The 20,090-nt window shown below is 28.4% G+C and overlaps 5 protein-coding genes across 24 annotated transcripts; 2 read left to right on the top strand and 3 right to left on the bottom strand.

Moving 5' to 3' along the window:
* Positions 1-3: 3 nt before the first annotated feature.
* Positions 4-1,056, top strand: LOC132916407 (protein C10). 4 transcript variants are annotated; one of them, XM_060976388.1, is made up of 3 exons: positions 4-325; positions 442-579; positions 676-1,056. In XM_060976388.1, the coding sequence occupies exons 1-3, from the start codon at positions 286-288 to the stop codon at positions 807-809; spliced, it is 312 nt and encodes a 103-aa protein (XP_060832371.1). In that variant the 5' UTR covers positions 4-285; the 3' UTR covers positions 810-1,056. The 4 variants fall into 4 exon arrangements, with proteins under 4 accessions (XP_060832371.1, XP_060832370.1, XP_060832369.1 ...); XM_060976387.1 differs by having other exon boundaries at positions 427-579; XM_060976386.1 differs by having other exon boundaries at positions 403-570.
* Positions 1,050-10,631, bottom strand: LOC132916390 (epsin-2). Of its 11 annotated transcripts, none has more exons than XM_060976342.1 (17): positions 10,521-10,631; positions 10,277-10,401; positions 9,946-10,045; positions 9,097-9,148; positions 7,853-7,969; positions 6,602-6,694; positions 6,267-6,525; positions 5,978-6,177; positions 5,824-5,878; positions 5,561-5,723; positions 5,344-5,473; positions 5,222-5,254; positions 5,024-5,111; positions 4,805-4,938; positions 4,376-4,670; positions 4,120-4,299; positions 1,050-3,509 (listed from the first exon to the last, which is right to left on the bottom strand). In XM_060976342.1, the coding sequence occupies exons 5-17, from the start codon at positions 7,874-7,876 to the stop codon at positions 3,382-3,384; spliced, it is 1,782 nt and encodes a 593-aa protein (XP_060832325.1). In that variant the 5' UTR covers positions 7,877-7,969; positions 9,097-9,148; positions 9,946-10,045; positions 10,277-10,401; positions 10,521-10,631; the 3' UTR covers positions 1,050-3,381. The 11 variants fall into 11 exon arrangements, with proteins under 11 accessions (XP_060832325.1, XP_060832322.1, XP_060832332.1 ...); XM_060976339.1 differs by having other exon boundaries at positions 9,946-10,040; XM_060976349.1 differs by lacking the exon at positions 9,946-10,045 and having other exon boundaries at positions 4,376-4,546; positions 4,658-4,670.
* Positions 10,632-10,763: 132 nt separating this feature from the next.
* LOC132916386 (probable serine/threonine-protein kinase roco9) lies at positions 10,764-16,607 on the top strand. Of its 4 annotated transcripts, XR_009660086.1 has the most exons (7): positions 10,764-11,286; positions 11,427-12,222; positions 12,293-12,376; positions 12,446-12,645; positions 12,716-13,141; positions 16,194-16,402; positions 16,489-16,607. XR_009660086.1 is itself a non-coding variant. In XM_060976322.1 (6 exons), exons 1-6 carry the CDS (start codon positions 11,052-11,054, stop codon positions 16,214-16,216), a joined length of 1,764 nt encoding a protein of 587 aa, XP_060832305.1. In that variant the 5' UTR covers positions 10,764-11,051; the 3' UTR covers positions 16,217-16,406. The 4 variants fall into 4 exon arrangements, 3 of the variants coding, with proteins under 3 accessions (XP_060832305.1, XP_060832304.1, XP_060832303.1); XM_060976322.1 differs by lacking the exon at positions 16,489-16,607 and having other exon boundaries at positions 16,194-16,406; XM_060976321.1 differs by lacking the exons at positions 16,194-16,402; positions 16,489-16,607 and adding an exon at positions 13,973-15,159.
* On the bottom strand, positions 14,997-18,013 carry LOC132916388 (SET and MYND domain-containing protein 4-like). 4 transcript variants are annotated; one of them, XR_009660087.1, is made up of 7 exons: positions 17,939-18,013; positions 17,587-17,789; positions 16,859-17,516; positions 16,516-16,802; positions 16,079-16,362; positions 15,286-15,990; positions 14,997-15,212 (listed from the first exon to the last, which is right to left on the bottom strand). XR_009660087.1 is itself a non-coding variant. In XM_060976327.1 (7 exons), exons 2-7 carry the CDS (start codon positions 17,771-17,773, stop codon positions 15,205-15,207), a joined length of 1,902 nt encoding a protein of 633 aa, XP_060832310.1. In that variant the 5' UTR covers positions 17,774-17,789; positions 17,939-18,013; the 3' UTR covers positions 14,997-15,204. The 4 variants fall into 4 exon arrangements, 3 of the variants coding, with proteins under 3 accessions (XP_060832310.1, XP_060832308.1, XP_060832309.1); XM_060976327.1 differs by having other exon boundaries at positions 15,513-15,990; XM_060976325.1 differs by having other exon boundaries at positions 14,997-15,990.
* A 728-nt stretch (positions 18,014-18,741) lies between these two features.
* Positions 18,742-19,736, bottom strand: LOC132916406 (prefoldin subunit 4). The gene is made up of 4 exons (XM_060976384.1): positions 19,559-19,736; positions 19,392-19,496; positions 19,181-19,297; positions 18,742-19,071 (listed from the first exon to the last, which is right to left on the bottom strand). The coding sequence occupies exons 1-4, from the start codon at positions 19,595-19,597 to the stop codon at positions 18,919-18,921; spliced, it is 414 nt and encodes a 137-aa protein (XP_060832367.1). The 5' UTR covers positions 19,598-19,736; the 3' UTR covers positions 18,742-18,918.
* Between the last annotated feature and the right edge of the window lie 354 nt (positions 19,737-20,090).

The raw sequence follows: 20,090 nt of genomic DNA, 5'->3' as shown, positions 1-20,090 counted from the left end.
CGCCCTCTTTGTTCGATTGAATCAGTATGTTATTTGTCTATTTTGACATGTTCGAAAAATAGTGGTGAACAAAAGTATATATAACATATAGTTTAAATATGAAAAGAAAATCACTATAACAGGATAAATAAACATATATTCATATTCATAATATAGAACAATTTCTTAAACCGTACAATTTTAGAGAGCAAACATTTTACAATTTTTAACCTATTCTTTCAAATAAATCAATATACTCTGAATTTACTTCGGTGTTTATTTAAATTATACAAAATTGTTTCTACGATGACTGATTTACCTGTTTTTACTTCGGAAGTTGCAAAAGGTATTAAAAACTCCTAAGATTTATGATTTTAGTATATACTTTTAAAGATTTACAGTAGATAAAATAATGATTTTCAGCTGTTTTAACTGACGTTCTAACAGCATTAAATACTCCAGAAAATACTCAAAAACTTGCAGAAGCTAAGGAAAATTCTGGGAATGAAATGCTGAAAATGATGCAGTTTGTTTTTCCAATTGTAGTACAAATTCAAATGGATGTTATTAAGAACTATGGTTTCTCAGAAGGTCGGGAAGGTATAGGATTTAAGTGTACTTTCATTTCAGTGATTAAAATTAATTACAATGCAGTTTTCATTATAATTTATTACTTTTTTTTTTTTTTATCTGTAGGTACAGTTCAATTTGTGCAATTACTCAGAGCTCTAGAAAGGGAAGACCCTGAGATAGCACAATTACATAGTCAAGTTCGATCATATTTTCTTCCCCCTGTTACTATAAGTTCTTCAACTGAAGCATCTCTTTAAGATAAAATAATTTTTATGTGCAAGCACATTATTATTTTACTTTGTACTTTCTTTTTCCCTACATATAAAACATACATAGAGATCTTTTAATGGTATCTAACTTACAAGCTTTAATTTTAATAAATGCATTGAAGCTTAAACAAAGTTTTACAATTACACTCCGATATATTATTAATTAGAATTTACTACACAAAAAGATATGTACAAGGGATCTTCAAATTAAATATTTAATCCGAAAAATTAAAAATTTTTACATTTATTTGTATAATAATAATAATATTAATAATAATATAATCTACTAAAATATATAATTTCATTCATAAATGTTCATTAAATTTTCTCTGCACTTACACCAATTCTAAAAACTAAACAGTGTTCCATTGTTCGCGTAAAAATGAAGCTGGTGCATTATATCATATACATATAGAAAAATAAAATATTTTTGTTATTATGTTAAAAATGATGTGTCTTACTCATTGAAAACACTAAGGTATTACATCCATTAAACATGACAATCAGTGCTTTTTCTATAAAAGCAGTGAATATAGATCATTTAGTCAATGTTCTCTTTTTTGATTTTGAATTAAGTGAGTTTAAATGCTATTATATAATTCTAACTTCATCGTTTCGCGAACATCCGGATAAATATGTATTAAATATACAATTTCAATCATATAAGCAAGTACATTGAAAATGCATAATGAAAGAAAATTATTAATTTATCGAAGAATAATACAATGGAATTATTTAAGCAATAATTACTTAACAAAATTTTAACCTTGCAGCTCATGTCTAATTTACTTAGGATAAACAGACAAATATAGTTCCCCTTTGCCAATCATTAAATGTACGAAACTGTTTCTTTGTATAAAATTGTAAAATGCATGGATATCTTTAAAAAGGAAATGCTGAGTTGACATTAAGACTATCAGCAAGATTGCTCTTTTAAAAGTTATTAATAAATATGTATTGATTATTAATTATTTACTTAGCAAAGTAATTCGTATTTTTCATGGGGTCACAGTGATAGTCATAAAACATGTGAAAAACGTTCACATTATATAAAATGACAAACTCGGCAACAATTTCCTTAAAGATTAAAAAATAACAGATGTAAAAAAGCAGTTTTAGATTTTGTTTAGAATATCCTACACGTTGAAGGGAAAGACTTGACAATTGGGGAACGATATGCTGTAACATATTTACAATCTTTTTCTTTATATAAATCAAGGTACAATTGTAAATTGTTTTGCGTACAAAGAAAGTTAATGCACTTCTTCATTATCAGACCATGTTGCTTCATTAAATTCGACAGTCGAATGAATAAAGACACCGCGTAAGACAATTTTTTTCAAAAATTTCTAAAATAGCTATAGAAACCAACATAAGTTTACACGTTCGTAATACATCCCCGTAAAACATTAAAATGCACCGATTTATCATTAATAGGAAATGCACTTTTTTAAGCTGCCCTCTTTTTTTGTAGTTGTGGTTAGTTTTCTGCAGTGCACATAAAGCCTGTGAAAATATCTTCGGTAATCGCCCAAACCAAATGCGTAAAATTTCAGAACTAAATTATACATACGTATGTATTTTAACGATATTAGAAGATGATATAATTAATTTTGCAGCCATAAAACTGCACAATCATCTCATCTGCAAATAACCCAAGATGTTATCAAACCAAATAATCAATTAGCAAAAGATTCGTTTTATTACTAGCACACACTCTCTTTTTGCAAGATGAGTATTAGTCAGAAAAGGCATGCTATGACACCAATATTTTTACGAATCACAATCAATGCACGTCACATTAAGCGTATAACACAAATTGAAGAACCCTGTTCGATATAATATACTTCTGTAAATCACGATACAGTCTCACGATCTCGTTAGCTGCAGAAAAGCATGTATATAAATACAAAATAAAGGAAATGATCGTGATATCAATGTTACTTTATAGTCTACAGCACAATGAAAATCTTGTTCAATGATTTTCTATGATCAATTCGAATTGCACTTAAAAAGATATACTACAAATGGAAAAAGTTCTTATAAAATTTCTTGTACCTTGGGAGCGCTTAAACGTCCGAAATTGAAGTATAATCTGTCTTGTAACTTTTATTTCATTTATTATATGTTACCTTCTGGTTATAGATAGTTCCTCCGTCGTTAATATGCAATAAAATACAAATAATAGAATTATTAGCAGATACGAACATTTTTGTACAGTAAAGAAAAATATGTAGAGAAATGTTTTATAGATTTTTCATTAATCATACGGAAATAAATATTAATGTTAGTTGTGTCTTCAAAGACATAGTTATCTATTGCATTATTTATCATCGGTCCAAATAGATTAATCAGATTATATCAGCGCACCTTTTTCAATCCTTTTCTTGTTACCGATTCGACACTTCGTTATCCCTTTATTATTTGTATCTTGAAATAAAGCTACTTCATAACGTGCGAGATACTTATACCGTACAGGGTTAGCGCTAAAAATGTCGAATACTTTTTAGACCACAGTGCTCTTGATTTTCGACTGACACATTCAACAATAGTCACCAAGCTACGAAAGGAACGGATTCGCTGTAGTAGTTGTATTCGCTGCCCAAGGATCTTGTCGAATCTGATTAATTGTAGGACGGGGTGGTGGTGTTGCCGTCGCAAACGGATTTGCTGAGTATGACATCGTTGCTGTAAATTTTTATTAATATTAATTTAAAACGCCAAATTGTAATAACTATAATAAATACAGATACAAACAAATCAGGAATATAAACAAATAATTTTTGTTTCTAGCATATCTATAATACACACGGTTTGAATAAAATATGATAGAAATATGAAAATGACGCGGCACGCAAAGTGTTAAACTGTAATCAGTAAATTTCGCTTTTACAATATATACAATGTTATAATTTTCTCAATATACCATCATTTTTTTGCTGAAAATAAAATCTATCCCAATATAACTTTAATACCATACTCGAACACAATATTTGAATCATGCATTCATGCAATATTATTCACCACCTTAAAAGTACTCACGAATTTACTTCCAATGAAACGCTATTTTACGAACAAAATATATTACAAATAACATAACCCATTATTTGTTTCCATAAGGCTCGAATTAAAATCACAGTAATGTAGTCTAATCGAATTGTTCTTTTTTCTTCTTCTTTATTAAACGATTATATATACATACAATAAATTCTATAGGTTTCACCATTTGTATTTTAAAATTAAATGTCTAAATCTTTTGTATGGTATATGAAAGATTATATTCGAAATAAGGCGTTACCTGCAGGAGTAGGCGTTGCTGATTTGATCGCGGAGGTACTGACAAGATTATCAAGATTAACAAGAGCAGAGTTCTCTCCGAGAAACGATTGTGGTGTTTTTTTAACAGCTCCTGTACTAGTGGGAAGAGTTTCTGCTATGCTCCCCAAATCAAACGGATCTGGTGATAGCGTCGTACTTACTGCAATCAATTGAAAAATCAAGAAATAAATTATTCATGTGATTAATAACAATAAACAAAATTTATTAATAAATACCGTTATTCGCAGTTTGCAGACTAGATCCAGGTTTATTCCTGTTAGTAATTACATCAAATTCATCTAAATCGCTCAGTGGACTGGCTGCAGAACTGGTCTGATTTCCAATGGAAAAATTGTTAAGACTAGGGCCAGTACCGTTGAAGTCGTTATTAGTTGTATTGAATGTAGCTGTTGAAGTTGTAGGCAGATTAAAGCCTATGTTTTGTGGCGATTGTGCCGCAAAACCAATGTTTTGCGTTAAGGTAGGATTGTTAAAAGATGGAGATGCAGATGTCATACCTTCTCGGGTAGCCTAAATAATTTGACACAAAAATATTAATATATTATATACATGTGTATAAATATATATGAAAATAAATTGATAGAGGTAGCATAGAAATTTAGAGGACTTAGAAGACATGGAAGTTAAAACAATAAATGTCTTACCGGCTTTTTATTTGTATCAGCTTCAGTAGCAGTAGTAGTAGCAGAAGGTATTGGTGACCAAGGATCTGTGTTAGGCGAAGTTGTAACTGTTACAGGCGATGATGGAGGCGCCCGCCAGGAATCAGCTGTAGCATCTAAAATCAAATTAATTATAAAATGATCATAAATTACATTCATACGATTTAGTAAAAATTAAAATTCTTTTTCAATAAACTATACTTGATTTTTGCGATGGAATGGGAGCCCATGGATCTATCGCAGGTGATGTACTGCTTGTTGTAGGAACACTCCACGGATCGTTTTGTGGCTATATAAAAAAAAAGAACACGTAAATTTTTTATGTAACTTTCAATAAACTTTCAATACGATTATGCTATGATTTATCAATATAATGTTTGTTGTGTTACTCAAACATACCTTATATGGATAGAATTGAGATATATCCAAAGACTGTTGTGTAACATGCAAAAGGTATGCAATGTCGTGTTTAGCATGCAATAAGCAAATGTATAAACTTAACTAAATATAGAATAACATACTTGAGGTCTTGGCGGAGGTGGCGTAATTGGTATACCCCAAGGGTCGGTTTTTACATTGTATCCGCATGCTTCTTCTAAGTTTACATCCAACAAATCTAGCATATGACTTTGTTTCTCAGTTTGCGGAGCTCTGAAATTAATGTATTTCTTTAGGCAAAACCAAAATGGACTCTTTGATAACTGAAAAAAAGTTAAATCTAATTTAATGTCTACTAACTTAAAATCTTGCTGACTTTGACTAAGAGCTAATTGCAATCTGACATCATCACTACGTCTTCTTTGTTCTTCTTGCTCTGCTTCTTCTCTCGACATTGCCAAAGCTAATTGTAACTGTAATTCTTCTTCACCTACCGTTTGTGGTCTTGCAGCTTCTAATTCAGCTAAAAAGTGCGCAAATTATAATCAATTATATTATTAAGTTACATATCTGTAAAAATATATATTAGCAGAAAAAATTATAAGCATTTAGTAAATATTTACTCTTACGTCTAGTTGTAGTTTCAGATCCCAGGCGACATGGTTCCCAATCTTGAAACTGAACATGAAAAAAGAAAAATGAAAAAGAAGAAAATGTTTATTTAAAGAATTTTTGGCATTGTTAAACTTTTCTATCTTCATATCAATGTATACCTACATCGCTGCTTACAGGTGACATAGTGTCTAAACCATCACTACCAAATCCACTAACTGATTGTGCAAATCTTTCTTTTGCTTTCAATGCTCTAGCTCTTTCATTTCTTAATCTTTCATCATCTTTTAATAAGGCCACTAGTTGCTTTGCTTTTTCTCTTACATTCACTCCTTGATCCTTAGATCCTTCCATGTATTGGAAATCTGAATAAAGACAACTTAACTTTACAGGCTATCAATTTGTATTAGTATTTTATGTTAGATTTTATAATATAAAGCACAAAATTATATACCTTTCAATGTTTGGATGGCAAAAATATTTTCTTTACATTGCTGTGCAACTTTTTCTGTGCCTGTTTTAATAAGATATTCTAGAAGAACTAAAGCTTTGTACACATGTCGCCAATTTTTACCATGATCATTTAATCTTTTCCATAACATTTGCATAATCTCAGTAAAAGCCACAACATTATATGTTAAATCTGCAATTTCTGCCATAAGAGTACTACTTGGACCCCAAGGATCGTTACTGGTGGCTTTACGTACAGCTTTCTACATACATAAAAAAATGTTATTCTTTAATATGTAAAATAGTATGTTTGTAATATGTAAAATATTATTTATTTACCTGAGCATTACTATAGTTATGGGCAAGATTAACAATATCTCGCCTGATTCCTGCCAAATTCACCTGCATAACGTCTTGACCTTGTCTTCTCATCTAAAAGATTACCACTTCATATTATAAGCAGGTAGTAATATTCCTATATCTTCTAGAAGCCCATACTTATCATCATATATGTACACATTTATGTCAGTTACATTTAATATATGTGCTAATAATTTCCAATGCAACTGAAATATAAGTTTAGTTATATTTATTTAAAAAAATTATTTTTTTAGACAAAAGCTGGTAATAAATATGGGCAATCACTTAATATCAAAGCCATGCGACTAAATATGCATTAGTAAGAAAATAGGAAACTCATTGTAAAGTTCTTACATTACTCTACTTTTACCAAATCAACATTACTACTTTCTATTTGGTTAGTAGTAAGATGGATGAAAGTAACTAAAGTAAAAGTGTGATTAATACAAAAGTAAAGAAATCCTCTTCAGTGTTGTTCTTTTATCTTAGATATGGCATTACTGTGTAATTTAAAAATTATATACCAAACAAAATGCTATAAAATAATGCAACACAACAAACTGTTATTCATATGTATATAAAGCTCTAAAACAAATTAATTTCTTTTGAGATGTGCCTATATAAATGTGTACCCAAGATAAACAATTTTTAACTAAATCAGTACATTTTATATTGTATATTTGTGTACATTAATTGTAATTTGTATTATCATAATAATTCTTTTTAAAAGAAAAGTTTTACCACAGCCAGTCAAGCTTCCTTATAAGAAACATTTAAAAATTATTTTCATAATAAACATAACATTAATGATTTTTTTAAATAATTTGATGCAATACTGACTTGCATAATGTGCAGAACTTATCATCATTACATAATTTTGCAAAAAATAAAACATGAATGATTTCAAGTATGTGCTGTAACTGTATTACTAAATACTATAATCCTTGTATATTTTTACATATACAGGATGTTATATCTTATTACAATTATTTCAAAAATTTACTACATTATAGAAACATGTTAAAGGGTTCTTTAAATAATCAGAATGTAAGTCCTAGAATGTTCATCATTTTTAAATTTTTATCAACACCCTGTATATCACTTATTAATGTAGTTTGCAAAACATTGATCTACTTTATTTGTTTTTTGAACATTTTCTAACAATATAATTGATTAGTAAAGTATTAACAATTGTTATTTTGTTAACTGTGGCCAGTTAATAAAATTTACCTTCTGCATAGCCATTGTTGGCATATGAAATATGGCTGGGGTCGTTGATGAAGCTAGTTCTTGTCCACAAATATAGAAAACTCCCAAACACTTTTCGAATCACAATAAAATCCTAGACTATTAGATAGTTTAATAAATAAATAAGAAACATTTGTTACATTTACCTGTCAATGATGAATAAATTCTTATTTAATATGATATATAATTAAATGATAATACAATTAACTGAGAGCATTTTGAATGGAACTTTAGTAACATTACTAATTATTATGCAAATAAATATTGCACAGAATACTGCATTCTTTATTTTTCTAATGCAATATATATTACAAGTATATAAAGCTAAATAAAATACATGTATAATTGTTTGATACACAATACTATTGTTAATAGTATTACAGTTATGTAAGTTATACTATAAATTTTGTACTGTACATAGAAGAATAGCATATGTAAGAACTGCTTATGAACTAAATAGGCACAACTCATGTTAATCAGTATATAAAATTCATCTTCTTTTAGCTATAAATGTTTTTTTAAGTACTATACAGGGCATATAGCTGAAGTGTTATAAAAATATTTAATTAAAAATAATAAAATTTTACCCTATACGTATTTAACATTGCTATCACTATAATAATGTAAAAGTGGAACAATATAATAATAAGATAGACTTAAAGAAAATTTTGTTTAACTAAAGAAAAAAATATCACTATCTGTAAAATACTATACCATATATTAACAAATTTAATTTTATATAAAGCAATCTTGCAAAAAAAAAAAAAGAATACAAGATTAAAAACTTATAAACTTACTCAATTCTTTTACAGACAAATGCAATTATGAAAAAAACTGTACTTTAAAATAATTAAAAAATTAAATGAAACTCACAAATTTGCATAGTCTGTAGTTTATATTTAGAACTGTCACAGGCTTTTGAATATAAGCCATGCCCTTTTAATAAAGCATTCTGACAATAGATCAGAGTTGCAGTTTTTGTGCAATATTGATATTAAATTATTTTGAAAATATAAAATATTTGATTATATATACATATAATGATTGAAACTACTTTCTTTTCTTTTAATAGCAATACCTCTTGCAAGCATTTTATTAAAGAAAATCAAAATAGAAATCAAAGAAGAAGAATTTCTTATATTGGAAGAAAAAAGAACTTGACCCAAACTACTGTTTTAAAAAATAATAGGCTACATGCAACAGTGAAGAAGAATAAAATTACTTACGTTGATATAATGGTGGATTCAAATTCTCCTTTAAAAAAGCCGTGTTATTAAACTGAAAAATAAGAAAATATCTTTATCTTTCTATTATGCATCTTATCTTATCACTACATACATAGAATAAATTTTCTACAAAGGAGATGATAATAATTTATTTAACAAAAAATTTTAAAAATTTATTTAACAAATTCTGTGTGATTACATCAGACATAGAATTAATTTTGTTCAATACAGGTATTTAAAAAAGACAAATGATTAACGAAATGATATACATGAATAAAGCTATATACTGTGTGTACCTAAGATTATCATCGTATGGTTTCTTTAAGACAATTAAAACATATTATATCTATTAATGACCATGAAACTATTGATTTCTATTTTCTTTATATCATAATTTCTAATTTTCAACAAATTTAGATAAATAATAATACATTTTTTTAGTAAAAACTAACATACAAAAATAAAGATAATATTTTATAATATAATATTTTTATAATATAAAAATAATATTTTATTAAAAATATTATTGATATTTGCAATGACTATACTTTTATAAATATTAACTTTAGACATTCAATATGATAGCTCGATACTTCGTTTTGCCTATTGAAGTCTGAACAAATTATTTCTTTATCTCACAAAAAAGCTCATTACTGCATTCTTCCCTATATGATTTGAAAGCTTAAATCGACCGAGACATCGACACACATATGCACGTTAAAATGACAATCATACGCTACACAAATGTCAGGTAATGATTCCTTCGGATAGATTTAAAAGAACAATGTCGTGAAACGTGTATACTATGGGCTATCTTTCAGATATAACTAACACAATAGATATACGTACACTGGCTTAGGTGCAAGACTAATCCATGAAAATGCGTGATATGTCAATTTCGAAACTATCTATGCTTTCTCATGCTCGGGCGTGACTTTGTAATACTGCACTTTTTCCGATCCGTTTCATATACAGGTTAACATAGAATGAAATAGAGGGAACGAATTAACGAAAGAAAACACATTACGATTAGAAGATATCTAAGAACACTATTATGCTGTCGAAATGGAATCAAACTTATACGCTTTTATTCTACGGACTATACCACTTATACTAACACATTAATGACAATCTGTTTCTGTAAATTTATTCGTAACTCTTTATAGAACTTTGTACTTACCGTAATATATACTGGAAATTTAATGCACTAATTTCAACGGAAATAAGAAACAAAATAACATAAAACTCTTATGACAAGTCCATTCACAGGCACTGACGAATTAGAAGTTACGAGGCAAGATGGCGCTGAAAAATATTTCCTTCTTTACAGTTTCGCACTCTGTGGTAATTTTAGAGAAGATTTAACATTCGGTTTGTTTCATGAAACTAAATGTATTTCGATTTGTTTGTCAATAAGTGCATACCTGTTCTACAAGAAATGTAATAACAATCCACGTACTACGTGATTTTTTATTGAAACAAGAAATTTGTCAATGAAGAGTTGTCTCTCTTTATATAACTTTAAGGACGATTTTCATAACGTGATTTTCTATGCATAGCTATATCAAATGAAAACGTAGCCAGCGTTTAACAATTGAAAACGTTGAAGAAGGTGTAGTAAGTACGAAAACAGAACGTACTTAATGAATAAATCTATGATGTATGCGCATACCATCATATGCGATCCCTTCAGGTTTCAATTGTTGATTGAAATATTCTGCTTTCAAACTGACATAACAATTAGAGAAAAAATAAGAAGTGAATAAAAACTTGTTACTCTTATGTGATATTGTTATCGTCACGTGGATTAAAATATATCTAAATGAAGTATATGAAGAAGTAAACGTCAGCATTCGAACATAACCTTAGTCTTTGTTATTTAAGTGGAATTGGTATTACTATTCTAATAATTATTTTCTTTTGAGAATTATTTATTATAAACACATCATTCCAAAATGAATATAAGATTATTAAAAGATCCTGCTACTGTAAGTAGTCGTATATTTGTGGGTCATTTACAAACTGATGATATGACTAAAGTTGAGTTGGAAGAACATTTTTCAAAATATGGGACAGTTGTTGGTTCTTCGATAAACCGAGGTTTTGGCTTTGTTCAATTTGAAGAAGAACAATCTGCTCAAAAAGCTATTCAAAATGAAGATGGAGCAATGTTCAAAGGCAGAAGAATAGGTATTTTCACGAATGATTCCTATTTTGTTTGTTTCCTATTATTCCTATTATTTTATTTTTGTATTTAATAATGCAATTGTCCACTTATTTCTTTGTTGCTATTTTTATAATAATATATATTAACATATTTCTTTAAATAGATGTTAGACCAGCAAAAAAAGATAATCAATCCAGTGGAGGTGGTGGAGGTGGAGGAAAACAATTAGGAGGACCCAATAATCAATTTAATTCTGCCAATAATCATTTTAATGCTGGAAATGACCCTTTTAATAGTGGAAACCAGAATTATGGAGGAAATCCAAATTTCAATGCTAATCAAAGTTTTGGTTGTGATTCACAGTTAAGCGATAATCAGAAAGTAAATAATATGCAAATTCGAAGTGGTGGAAATGATCCATTTGGGGATGGAAGTCAGAATAGAGATAATGTGAATGACCAATTTGGAAATCAAAATAGAAACAATGGGAGTGATCAATTTAACAATATAATGCAAAATAAAGGGAACAGTAATTTTAATCCAAATAATCAGAATAGAAGTGGTAATGATCAATTTAATCAAAACAGAGGTGGTAATCAATTTGGACTAGGTGGAAACCAAAATAGGCCTGGTGGAAACCAAAACCGAAATGCAAATAATCAGAATCAAAGTGGTGGTGGAGGTGGCATGAATAGCGGTGGGAGTGGTCGACCAAGAGGTAGTAGAGGTGGAAAAAATCGAAATAAAAATAGAGATAATTCAGGTGGAAATAACTTTAGAGATCGCAGTCCTATTAATAGAGGTAATCGTTTAGATGATAAAGGTGGTAGAGATTGGGAACATAAACAAGGGGATAGATTAAGAGGGAACAATTTTGGCAGAGATTCATTCAATGATAGTAATAACCGTTATGAAGATTTTAAAAATTCTGCTCCTAGAGATATGAATATAAGTTTTAAGTAAGTTAAGAATATTTTTATGTTTCCTTCTTGTACAATAATTGTTTATTAATATCAATATTTTTAACAGTAATACAAGTACATCGAATGAATACTCAAATGCAACAACTGAGAAAAATGACTGTGAAATTATTGTTGTTAACAAAGCATTAACGTAAGTATAAAAATAATTTAGTTTGCTTTATGATTGTTGAATGCTTTTGTAATTAATTTTTATAAATAGGGAATATGCGGAAAGTATCGAAATGAGGTTGAAAAAAATTGGTTTAACAGTTGATTTATTATTTCCAAATGAGGATGTACTTCTAAGTAGAGTTTTAGGAAATATTGCCAGTCGGGGATGTTTATATGCAGTCGTAGTTACACCAATAAATCAAGAACATCATTCCCTAACTTTAAACATTCTTCATGGTTTACCCCAGGGTAGGTTTCTTAATAATTTTATTAAAATGTCTAAATCATTGTGTTAATAAAATCTCATTTTTCTGTACAGAACATAGAAATATGCTTGTTGAAGATGCTATTAATCTAATATCACGAGATTTTGTTAATTACAAAGCTGGTGGACGATCGGTTCCATTGAATACACCTTTTGCAAACGAACGGCATCCTGATGCTATTCAGGTTCTTTTGAACATGTTGGCTGACAATCATCAGTTAACAGTATTGCAGTATGATCGTGTTATAAAATATCTCGAAATTAAACGTGAAGAACAAGTACAAGTTGAATTGGGAGATGTAAAAGATTTACCAGCCACGACGACGATAACAGTCAGTGATCCGAAACAAGCAGAATTACAATCTAGGATACTTAATATCCTAAACAGTAATAAAACAACTTCATCTGCACCAACACCTAGTCCAGTACCAGCGCCTACTACAACACCAGTACCCGTTCCGCCAGCTACTTGGGGAACAGGTAAAATATGTATAATTTTACTATTTAAGCATAAAAAAAATGTAAATACTATCTTATTATTTTATATCAAATTTCTATTATTATGACATTACTCATAAATTAGCAGAACATACATTTTAAAAGTATAATGGATTTTGAGTTTATAAAGTTCGTTATCAATCTTCATTCCAGTGATTTTCTGAAGTAATTAATTTATTAACAAAAATTCCTTTGGTAAGGTATTGAAAAGATACGCATACTATAAGTGCAATAATATTGTGTTTTACTGCAATATGTACTTCTGTTTGTTACAAAAATACTGCTACCGATTTATTCGTTTCGTAAAAACAGCAGTATTATAAATAGAAACCATATCGCGTTTTTAACCTGAGGAAACAGACCTATTGCAACTTTTTGCACTTTTAAAAAGGTCGTTATGGGTGTATCTTACGGATTTTAGATCACCTATTTCTTATTTTCTTTTCTGGATTTGTTTGTGTATCTTTCATGAACATATCCAAAGAAAATGTTTAAAATTTAAATCGTGTATATAAATTCTTAATGATGGCGTTTGAAAGCTATTCAATGTTGACAAAAGAACGTAAAGTTTGTCTAAGAAATTTTTAGACAAATAATTTCAGGTAAAATTTTCATATAAATATTGAGCACAAGTGATCAAAAAACACAAACGAACTTCGTACGCTTTGGGTTTCTGATCAAGTTCTTTGTGCGTGTAGTGCTACTGTGCCGCTTACCATACAATCCAGTGATCAAAGCGAACGAACTTCGAATATATATAATTGCTGGTATTACAACTGCTAACTTCATGAGTACATCATATTATGCCAGCAGCATCAACTGCGTCAACAGCATCCACAACTACTACTACTACTACGGGAGTTTCACCATCACCTCTGCTAAACGATCCGACAGTTCAAAAGGCACTTGACAGTCTATTGCAAGGCAATTTACTCAAAAGCATCGGCGATCAGCAACCAACTACAACTTCAACACCTCTGTTTGCTGCTTTTTCGAATATCGGCCGATTTTAATTTATTTCAATTTTATTTATCATATAATAAATAATTGGGGGTTTGGATCTCCTTTATTTTTCTGACATTCATACTCTTTCTGATGAATAGTTACATTTGTTTTAATAACATGGAAGTTTTATGAAAGCATTTGATAAAAAATTAGAATACTAACAGGATTGCATTCAGGATAATTGTGATATTTGCCTCTGAAAAATGTTAGCATGCTTTTATATGTATTAAAAAAAGTATATTTTAAAGAATTTATAATGCTTTGTAAATTCTATAGATGTTATCTGCATAGTTCACAAATACTTGTGTGTGTATAATGGTTCAGTCTCTTTACTTTTAGAAAAGAAGTATTTTAGTTCACTATATTTCACATAAAGTTAATGATGGAGAATTTAAATATTAAAGAAATTTAATTTTATTTTCTCTCGTGGTAATTCTCTTTTCTATTATTATACAACTAGGCTTTGAATATACTTTCAATATATTAACAGGTTTAAAATATAATCGAATATTTTATTGATAATTAAATAGTTTCTTATGATATAGACTATTTCAATATGTAACGTACTGAAGTAGTAATCAACAATTTGATTAGACTATTTATTATCCTTAACTTAATATATAGAATTTATTATATCGTAATTTTAATGAATTGCCATGATTATTTCTATTACTTCTACAGTTTTTAATAATGTAAAGTATTCTTTATATGTGAACATAAAGCATTTGATTTTTATAATGGATTATGTAAGATACATAATATATCAATTTTTCTATTACGTTATTAGAAATACACATATTATGATGAAGATTGTTTAATTTTTACTCATTCATCAATTTCATTATCTCTGTTATATTTTTTCCTCCATATTTATGTTATTACACACATTTCTATTAGTTTGAATATTTATACAAATGTATTGTGTATAAGAAGCACATTTTCTTAGGAACTAGGTAAATATCATGTATAACTTCAATAAAATGTTTTTAGGAATATTTCATGTCTTTCATTAATAATGTAGTATGATGTTGATGCCTCTTTTATGGGTCTAAAAACAAGAAAATATATTTATGAAATTGAGTTCCAGTTTTAAGTGTCTAATACATTACATTTTTACATACCCTTGCAGCCCCAAGCAATTAATATATAATTATTATAAACCAGCTTAAGCCATGGATTTACAAGCAGCCTTATTAGATTTATAAGCAAGAAATGAGTGTACAAAGTGAAGTATTTAAATAAAGGTGGTTTACAGGATATAAAGCATAGTGTTAAGAACTCACAAGTAAGTGAAGCTACAAATATAAACCAGTATAAGCAAGTTCACTCTCTATTTACTTAAATTTACCTAAGTAATAACTCTTCAGGTATTGTTCCGCATGTACGATTTCTTCACACGGCTGGGATACCTTCTTATATAATATATCAAGGACTGACTTTACTGCATCAATATCATACATATTTTTTACCAATCTTTGCTTATAAGGTTTTAATCTTTCTACAAGCTCTTTATTTTTTTTAATAGAACCAATGTGTTTTTGCAAAATTTCATCGTACGTTGGCCAATTAAATGCACACGCGATACAATCGCATTCAAAGAAATAGTCTTGTATTATTTTTTCTCTTCTTTCAGATTTTGTCATATATGCATATGCAGCACCATAATTTGTGAATATTTGATCTCCAGGATATATTGGTCTTAAAGCGCGAGTAATCATTGTTAGCTCTTCAAAATGACGAAATGTATTTGGTGCGCAAGAATGGTTGTACAAACTATGTGTTACATATAATCCTGAACCTGTTTTAATTCCTGGTTCTTGTTGCACCTAAAAATAAATTAATTATAATATAAAAGTGCTTTAAAATAATTTCCATATATATATATATATATGTATTATCTTCTAAATAAATTACTGAAAAACAATTTGAAGACATTATAACACAGGCGCGAAACATAAGGCTTCCAGAGAATATGATCTTTGGATAATTGCTAATATCTTTTAATTGGTCCACTTCATATTTATTGCAGAAGAAATTAGTCTGAGTGGCTAAGAGGATAGCTGCAAGAGCTGATATACAAGCAAAAGCACTGATTCCAATAAGTGGTCGCGTTGTCATATTGGTAGCGAGACTCAAAGCAGATCGTGCGCTGGTACTGTCCAATATGCCTTCATCTGTAAATCCTGCAGATCTGTTATCTACAAAAGAAAAATATTTCGTAAAATCTAGAAATGAACAGTATGTTATGGTTGAATTCTTATTTTCTCCTATAATTATTTTATTGTCTTATAACTCAAGTTTTGTCTTACATTATTTTATTTTAGCTATAAGATATGAATGTTCTTCCTTACCTGGATTAGATTCAGCTAGTTCCATATCCACTCGCAGTTCATCAAATTTCTTGCCCTTTGATGTTACTACAATAAGGAATCTAATAATTTTGGTAAGCATTCGTATCTTATCTTTATCAACATTAAGTAAGTTTCCTACTAATGCCATAATTGGACATTCTATTTGATGAGCCATTTCCCAAGCTGATTTTCTACACTTTTCTGAACAGTATTGAGCCACAGGACAGTGTAAGCAAGGAATTAAATTATAGCTTCTTGATAAACAGTGATGACAGTGTGTATAATATCTGTAACTTATATAAGTTATATATGATAGTAGATATATTAATATAAATAGATTTACCTTTGTGTATAAATAACATAAGCATATGGATTTTCAATAGTAATTACATCTCCTGGTTTAAATTCCTTTGTAGCTACTAAGTGACGCCCATATTTTTCAGAAAAAGAAATGCTGATACCGTCACTAGCAGCAGGAGCCTCTTTACTTGGACCATAAGTTAACTTTAAAGGACCTTCATCAGCTAAGTATCTTAACTGTTTTTCCTTATCATTATCTTTGGATATTCCATTAGAATCATTGATTAAATCTTTCTTTTCATTGATGCTAAAATTTTTATTCAAATCTTCTGAAAGTTTAACATTTCCATTTCTATATCTTACACCTCCAGGTTCCTCATTTATCTTTTCTGATAAACACATATTCTTAAGTGTTTCTATATCAATATGATCGTCCTTTGTAAGTTGTAATCTTTTCTTAATTTCTTCGATAGCCTTGGCTGCCCTTTCTTCCAGATTTTTTCTTTTTTCTTCTGGATATCCAAGACTTAAAGCAGCATCAATATCTATCAAACATTCTTTGAACATTTGTTTTCTATATAAAGCAGCAGACCGATTGGCATAAGCATATGACATAAGTTTATTATCATTTGCATATGCTAAACTCATTGTATAATATTTTATAGCTTCATTATCATCACCCATTACAAAATGTTGGTTTCCTAAGATTTTTCAAGTATAATAACTGAACAAATTACTTATATTCATTTATAATACATTGATAATATTTACCTTCTTCTCTATAGTGGATAGAGTCTTCCTCATTTTTTACTTCAGGAATTAATTCTGGAAATTGAGACTTTACCATGTTTTGCAAAATATGACCAATAAGAGATTCACATTCTTTTTGTAAACCATACCCTGCATGTGATATATTAGTTTGTTTTAAATTTAATACTAATTCCTTTGCTATATCCATATTGCTCTGGAAAAATCTTGTTACATAAAAAATATATATTATAACATTTATAAGTATTTTACAAATTAATTAAAATTATACATAGATAAAAAATAAATTTATTATATAAATTTTTTATGTAAATGTGTATCATATGTTTCATAAAAAAGAAGAATAAAGAGAAACCTGATTGTTCATATATTACTTGTACACTAGATAAAAAGGTACTGAATGGACTGTAGTGTTAACTATGTACTGGTTGAAGCAAAACTGAGAGGTGAAACTAAAATTACCTCAAGTGAGTTGATAGAGGGAAGCAGAAACTGTATGACTATGTAACCAAGTTTTAAATCATTTGTTAAATTAAACAGATTAGAGATTACTTATACAAAAGTTATAGAGATGCCTAAACCTTTATATTTCATACATAGAATATTTAAATATTCTCTTCATTTTTATCTGTGAAAGGAATTTAAAAATTTGAAACAACTGAATTTTTTATACAAGCTAATATGTTATATATTTTGTAATATACATTTCAAGTTTTTTATTTCATCATCCTTTGCTGGTATCTTTTAAGTTAATGTCATTACATTTATTCAGTACAATTTGCAAAAATAGTTATGTTTAACATAATTAAAATATTACATATTAACAAGAAAAAATGCAAAAAATCTAAAGTTTATAGTTATTTGAACAATATAGATGTTAGAAATCGTTTTTTTTTCTTCAGTCATATTGCATGATCATTTTATAATGAGAACAATTTGGCATCAATCCAGATATGAAGCTGCTAGAGCGTTGAAGTTTAAATACAGTCTTTAATTAGATATACATATATATATATACACGAGATATACATGAGCACTAATATTTATATAAACAATAGTTAATGTTTAATATATCTAATAAAATATAATAAGTGGACACTATAGCAATGAATTTAATATCATCAGAAAGGTAAAAACAACTTTAAGAAACATTGCATTAAAGAATTATGATTAATTTATTAGGAGCTTATCACATAACAACAATTAATTAACATGTATGACATGAAAAATGCATAAATTTATAACTTTATATATTATATCCATTAGAAGACATGAGACTATAGTATAAAAAGTTTATTTCGCATTATAAAAAAATTATATGGATAGTTGACTAGATTAATCCTCCTCTGCTTCTAAATTTATACGGTTACCAAATTTTGCATATAGTTGTGTTTTTAACTCAGTTATAATATTCTTCAAATCGACACATTTACTTTCCAAATTAAAGATCTCCTTTTTCTTCTTTTCTTTAATCTCATCTAAGTAATTCTAAAATCATGAACAACAGGAAGAATATTAAATATGTTATCATTTTGTATGAAAATAATAGCAATGCTTGTCTCCAAGAACACTAAGTGTGCTATTGAGAATTATGTACCTGTGTCTTTTCTAAGTCTTCATAAATAAAAACTTCACCAATGTAATATGGAATCTTTGCATCTTCATCCAAAAGAACTATTTCATCACATGCATCTTCTAAGTTCTTTAATTCATTCTGCAAAAGGCAGTACAGTATATATAAAATTATACATGTCCAAATAAGGTTACAAGAGGTATGAGGTAAGAACTAGCGCTAAATTAGTTAATACCTGTTTAACTTTTAATTCCTCCTTTAAGTCATCCATTTTAGCATTCTGTCTTGCAAATTTATTAATTTTTTGTTGATCTTCGTACGTAATATAAACATCAGAGTCCTATAATGCAAAATAGGTTAGATTTATGTTTGTAAAATAAAATGTACGTGATTCTTAGATACCGGTTGGAATCCAGCTTGAACGTTTTTTCGTGCTGACATATTTGTTACTTGTATGCTATAACTGTTTAATTCGCAGTCTAATGAAAATCTAAATAACAATTTTGAAACAGTAATGTCTAGTTCTAATAGTCACGACTCACAATATTACTTCATGAAGCTAATATCTTTAAAAGCGACTAGTGGTTGTTGGAAATGCATCAATAAGTGTATTCTTTCTAAAGGCGCTTGTGCAATTTATCTAGCTAAGTAACATAGATACATACATCTTTTAACAAATTAAACTATTTTTTCTTAGCTGCATACAAAATTAAATATTAAGACTATAGAAATCAATAATAATAAATATGACTAATTTAATTATATGCATTATTTTGTTAATAAATCTTTAAATGTTCTTTTGCATTAAATTTAATTTGCCATTTTTATATTTTCTGTTATTAATTTTAAGTAACATACAATTTATTAAGGAATGGAAAAGATAAATAGAATGAGTATATTATTGTTTAATATATAAGGATATGTATATATATAT

Source organism: Bombus pascuorum, chromosome 2 (genome assembly GCF_905332965.1).
Source record: "Bombus pascuorum chromosome 2, iyBomPasc1.1, whole genome shotgun sequence".
Taxonomy (NCBI): Eukaryota; Metazoa; Arthropoda; class Insecta; order Hymenoptera; family Apidae; genus Bombus; species Bombus pascuorum.
This window is presented reverse-complemented; position numbering and strand designations above follow the sequence as displayed.

Coding starts and splice junctions, on each gene's coding strand:
- LOC132916386 (XM_060976320.1), top strand. CDS start 11,052: ATGAATATAAGATTATTAAAAGATCCTGCTACTGTAAGTAGTCGTATA. Junction 11,287..11,426: donor GTTCAAAGGCAGAAGAATAG/GTATTTTCACGA, acceptor TTCTTTAAATAG/ATGTTAGACCAGCAAAAAAA. Junction 13,142..13,969: donor GCCAGCTACTTGGGGAACAG/GTAAAATATGTA, acceptor ATATTATGCCAG/CAGCATCAACTGCGTCAACA.
- LOC132916406 (XM_060976384.1), bottom strand. CDS start 19,597: ATGTCAGCACGAAAAAACGTTCAAGCTGGATTCCAACCG. Junction 19,497..19,558: donor TTCAAGCTGGATTCCAACCG/GTATCTAAGAAT, acceptor TTTGCATTATAG/GACTCTGATGTTTATATTAC. Junction 19,072..19,180: donor AAGACTTAGAAAAGACACAG/GTACATAATTCT, acceptor TCATGATTTTAG/AATTACTTAGATGAGATTAA.
- LOC132916388 (XM_060976325.1), bottom strand. CDS start 17,773: ATGGATATAGCAAAGGAATTAGTATTAAATTTAAAACAAACTAATATA. Junction 17,517..17,586: donor TATCCACTATAGAGAAGAAG/GTAAATATTATC, acceptor GAAAAATCTTAG/GAAACCAACATTTTGTAATG. Junction 15,991..16,078: donor TGTCTTCAAATTGTTTTTCA/GTAATTTATTTA, acceptor ATTTATTTTTAG/GTGCAACAAGAACCAGGAAT.
- LOC132916390 (XM_060976342.1), bottom strand. CDS start 7,876: ATGCCAACAATGGCTATGCAGAAG. Junction 5,474..5,560: donor CAAAGTCAGCAAGATTTTAA/GTTAGTAGACAT, acceptor CATTAATTTCAG/AGCTCCGCAAACTGAGAAAC. Junction 4,939..5,023: donor CATTCCATCGCAAAAATCAA/GTATAGTTTATT, acceptor ATTTGATTTTAG/ATGCTACAGCTGATTCCTGG.
- LOC132916407 (XM_060976385.1), top strand. CDS start 286: ATGACTGATTTACCTGTTTTTACTTCGGAAGTTGCAAAAG. Junction 326..402: donor TACTTCGGAAGTTGCAAAAG/GTATTAAAAACT, acceptor AATGATTTTCAG/CTGTTTTAACTGACGTTCTA. Junction 580..675: donor TTTCTCAGAAGGTCGGGAAG/GTATAGGATTTA, acceptor TTTTATCTGTAG/GTACAGTTCAATTTGTGCAA.